Consider the following 4,988-nt stretch of genomic DNA (forward strand, 5'->3'; position numbering starts at 1 on the left):
GGAAGTAAATGGGTAAAATCCATGGAATAAAAGAAAAAAATATTTTTGTGCCTTTTGATGTCAAGATCGGAATGCAAATAATTTTTATAGAATACTGTCGTCAAAGACGCCATTTGAAGCTAAACGCAGACGTTTAAATGGACATACTATGGATGAAAACTGTTAGGATTACTCTACTTTTAAAGCATAAATTCGATTTAAACAATAGTAGACCTATTGTTTAAATCGAATTTATGCTTTAACAGTAGAGTAATCCTAACAGTTTTCATCCATAGTATGTCCATTTAAACGTCTGCGTTTAGCGTCAAATGGCGTAATATTCACATATGCTGTTCATAGGGGACGTATTGTATTAGCCCTACAGTTACAGCATGAAATATTATTTAAACCTTACTATTAGAAATATTATTTAAACCTTACTATTAACATTTTTACATAACATTTATTTTATCTCACAATTCTGACTTTTTTCTCGCAAATGCAAGTTTATATCTCTTAATTCGGACTTTATAACTCGACTTAACTCAAAAATAGTGAGTTTGTCAAATCTGAGGGAAAAAAGCCAGAAGAGCCGAGGGGAAAAGAGAGAATTACGAGTTGTTTTTCCTTAGAATCGTGAGGTATAATCTCGGAATTGCGAGAATAAAGTCAGAATTTTGAAATATAAAATCAAATTTACCTTTTTTTTATTCTTTTATTCCATGGCTCCACAGACTGCAACTTGAAAACCGTAATTATCTGCCTCCAAATAGGCTCCACCCACAAAATCCGTCATCCCTGTTTCAGATCTGTAAGACTATCCCACTCAGTGTTGCCAGACGTACGATAATTATCGTATTTGTATGATAATTTTGACCTCTGTACGATGTACGATCAGTAATTTAAAAAATCCCATAATGTACGATAATTTCAGAATTTTGTGACTCTTCAAATGATGGTAGTTGTAATCATAGGGTTTCTGTACTCATCCACGAAATCGGCTCATTACAGACACTATAAATGTGCTCGTGCACACCTCAGAGTGTGTTAAGAATTCAGGAGGGTACCCTGCTTTTAAGCCAGCGAGCGCTATCTTGCGGTCCATGGCGGCAAGAACCCCCTCAACATCTGGCAACACGCAGGCTTCCGATGACAGAGACTCACAGGTGGAGTTATTTATCTAGTTTTTTATCTATTGTGGTAATTTGCAGGTTGTGTCAAAAAGTTGTTGGTCTAGATAAATAGCTGTATTCTGTACGTTTGACTCATGTACGTAGTTTTCTTCCAGATTTGATGATGTTGAGCTTCTGGTACGATACTTGGACATTTCCAATCTGGCAACACTGATCCCACTCTCTAACGTCAATTTCGTTGAATAACAGTGCTTATCGCTGGGTGACAGGCTCTTGTAATATGCGGAGAACATTTTGAAAATGACATCCAAGCAATATAATTTATAATCTTTTTAAACCTAACTATTTTGTACCCTATCCGTGAAATTCTCTAGCCGTAAAGGCTATCTCTCCCGGGTTTTCTGCAACCATGATGCGCGTGCATCCTGAATGTTTACAAACCTATAATTGGTCTATAAGTAGTATAAATAGTAGAAAATCCTGCTTTTTTAACAGTGTAAATAGACTCTATCGCTAAGAAAATATGCTATTTTCACTTATAAAATTTTCACTTTCACTTCGTGTAAATAGCCGCCATCTTTTTTTAATGTCTAGTCCTGAGCTAACAGGAATTGTCAACCATGTTCATATCTGCCCTTTTTTATAATCAGAGTAATGAAGATGGAGGGAGCAACTATATGGAGAAAGAGGGTCTGAAGAGGAGCCTTGATGTCTTGAGGGCACACGGTGTGACTTTCGACAGTATTGTCACAGACCGACACCCTCAAGTACAGAAATTCCTGCGGGAGACTAACATCACACAGTACTACGATGTGTGGCACATAGAAAAAGGTATTAGCTCCTGTGTGGAGCTTCACTTAGTATCACACACCGGTTATTCTATCAACAAAGCAGAAAAATGTTAAGAATCAAACATTACGAATTGAATTCATAACTTTGGCCATGAATGTCCCTTTTATATTATTTTGAATTAAATACATAATGTATGTCTGTGCATGTCTAGAATACAGTTTGTTTGTTTGTTTGTTTGTTTGTTTGTATTATTAGGGGGAAGTCGTGGCCTAATGGTTAGAGAGTCGGACTCGTAACCCAAAGGTTGTGGGTTCGAGTCTCGTACCGGCAGGGATTGTAGGTGGGGGGAGTGAATGTACAGCACTCTCTTCCACCTTCAATACTACGACTGAGGTGCCCTTGAGCAAGGCACCGAACCCCCAACTGCTCCCTGGGCGCCGCAGCATAAATGGCTGCCCACTGCTCCGGGTGTGTGTTCACGGTGTGTGTGTGTTCACTGCTGTGTGTGTGCACTTTGGATGGGTTAAATGCAGAGCACTAATTCCGAGTATGGGTCACCATCACTTGGCCACATGTCACGTCACTTTCACTTTTTTTTCACTTTCATTATTAGGACTGTCCAAGAAACTGCTGAAGATTTCACAGAGCAAAGAATGTGAGAAACTGCGGAAGTGGCTTCGCAGTATAAAAAACCATATATATTGGACAGCAGCTTCTTCTTCCTCGGGGCAAGAGCGAGTGGCAAAGTGGACTTCAATACTTAATCATGTCCAAGACATACACACACATGAAGATCTTGTTTTCCCACGGTGTTTGCATTGGCAACGCACTTCAAGGGACAAGAGCAAATGGTTGAGAGCTGGTGCGTTCACCCTATTTGTAAATCATGTGTCTATGTGCATATGACAGACATGCCCTTTTCCATGTAAAAAAAAAAAATATATATATATATTTTTTGCAATTAATTTTTTTAGTCTTTTAAATATATAGGGCCAATTTTACTAAACAATGCAAATTAGCGTGAGTGCAATTCCAAAACTTTTGTGGGTGATTTACTAACAAGGCGCACATTAAAGAACACAGACGCAACATCTCATTTACATATCGACCAACGCAATATACCAAGCACAGCACAAATTAGTGTAGTTGTAAATAAAGAATAAAGAAATAAAGAAGCCACAGTACGTTGAAAAGAACCGGAGGCCAAAAAATGAAGGTTTGATAGACCTGGTATTGCGTGACTTCAGGTTCAAAGTCGTCTTTTATTTCCTGAAGCAAATTAAAAGTAACATGGCTTGGCAAACAATATGTTCGGACAATGTGTTCTTCTTGCATTCCAAATAAATTAATAGGTGTGGAAAAAATCCTCTCCCTTCTACTCGTGCTCTCTGTTCTCTGTAAAAATTATTTTGCAATTAAAATGGCTGCAAATTGTAGACCTGCTTTTTTGGGCGTTAAATAATGGCACAAATACCAGTAATTTGATTTGCACAAACGTTAGTAAATCTCATTGTGTGATTAATTTGAATACTCTCTTCCCATACATTTTGCAACTGAAACTCCTACAAATGCATATTCAATAAGGTCAGGTGCAAAAATAACTGTCCATGCCTTTTCAGTGCTAATTCGTCACTGCGCGTCTTTAGTATAACATGACAGTACTATTAGACGGTTTGCGCTGGCGCAAGCTTTTAGTAAAACTGTACCATAGTTTGATAATTTCGCCTTTTCCCACCAGGGACACCTGTATTCTGTAGACTAGAGAAGGTGCTCACAAACAAGAGGATTCTGAAGGATGTTGAGAAGCTGAGCCCTCACCATCAGACCTCGTCACTGGAGGCGTTTCACAGCGTAATTCGGCGTTTAGCTCCCAAGAACGTTGTCTTTGCTTTTCTTGGAATGTTATGCAGGTAACTCGGTACAGTAGTATTAATTTGGAATGTTTACATATGTCAAAACACACACAATAACACACGTACGACCTAACAAATGTTTAACCATTATTTTTCCTCTAAAGACTCTACCTGGCAGCCCTACATTTTAATGAGAATGCTGGGCGTCCCCAAGCCACGACAGCAGCTGGTGAGCCACTATATAAGATCAATCTTCCAAAGAGCAAGAAAGGACAATGCACTGCAAAGCCAGTGAAAGCAGATTCAACTTTTCGTGAGTTTAACAAGCTTTTATTTAAAATTCAAAATAAACATTGTAGATACAGACATTATATCACAAGCAGAACATAAATAACTGTTGTATTAAATTGCTTTTGTAAAAAAGAAACCTGTTAAAAATAATATAAATACCAATAAGTGACAAATGTGCAACACTGCTTCAGAGTCATTATTAAAACTATTTAAAATATATTTTTTACAGACTACGTGGACAACCTGATGGACCTCATCTTTGAGAAAGTTGTTATGGACCCAGCCCCATATGTGGATGAGGTCCTGAAGATCTCCACACCTGAGGATCTCGCATCCCAGTTTGAGAAACCAGACAAACTGGAAGTGATAGCCAGTTACGTGTCTAGGTTCAATCAAGGGCAGGTCTGAAGCCTACATACCTTCCCTGAGCATCAGGGAACTCTGCCCTTATTCCTTGCACCACCCAAACAAGTTTATTTGTTTAAAAAGAATGTAATTCAGTATAATTATTACATTTATTTTTGTATTCATTTGCTGTTTGTCTATAGACAATCAGTTTTGCTGTGCCTGCTGTTCTATAGAAAAACTGCTTAAAAACCTCTGTGGTATTCAGTACAAAAATCTTTCAGACAATAAATGTTTGTACAAACAGTTGTGTCCTTTCTGTACTTGCTATGCTACATTAAATGTTATGTTGGTATGAGACTTTAAAAAAGTTACACCTAAGATGAACAGTTACCCAAATGGAACAGTACTTTATGCTTTGCTCCTCAGTCATTTGTTACAATAAAAACTGATTACTCAAATGCAATAAAACACAACTTATGCTTCTATTCCCCTTAGATCTAAAGACCCATAGTCTGCCCTATAGATGTTTAATGCATTCTGAAGGGAGAATACATTTAAACAAACAGGTTCTAGCCTAGGCCAGGATGATCCA

General features: G+C 37.9%; 1 protein-coding gene across 2 annotated transcripts in view; it reads left to right on the plus strand.

The window, feature by feature from the left end:
- The window catches only part of LOC107692211 (uncharacterized), a 16,572-nt gene extending 11,891 nt beyond the window's left edge, over positions 1-4,681 (plus strand). For both annotated transcript variants that reach the window (XM_016491174.1, XM_016491175.1), the window contains 5 exons: positions 1,763-1,943; positions 2,518-2,766; positions 3,643-3,814; positions 3,922-4,070; positions 4,278-4,681. In XM_016491174.1, the coding sequence (XP_016346660.1) occupies positions 1,763-1,943; positions 2,518-2,766; positions 3,643-3,814; positions 3,922-4,070; positions 4,278-4,456 (930 nt within the window). In that variant the 3' untranslated portion in view covers positions 4,457-4,681. The remainder of the gene's footprint in view (positions 1-1,762; positions 1,944-2,517; positions 2,767-3,642; positions 3,815-3,921; positions 4,071-4,277) is intronic.
- The last annotated feature ends 307 nt before the right edge of the window (positions 4,682-4,988 follow it).

Source organism: Sinocyclocheilus anshuiensis, unplaced genomic scaffold (genome assembly GCF_001515605.1).
Source record: "Sinocyclocheilus anshuiensis isolate Anshui unplaced genomic scaffold, SAMN03320099.WGS_v1.1 scaffold903, whole genome shotgun sequence".
Lineage (NCBI taxonomy): Eukaryota > Metazoa > Chordata > Actinopteri > Cypriniformes > Cyprinidae > Sinocyclocheilus > Sinocyclocheilus anshuiensis.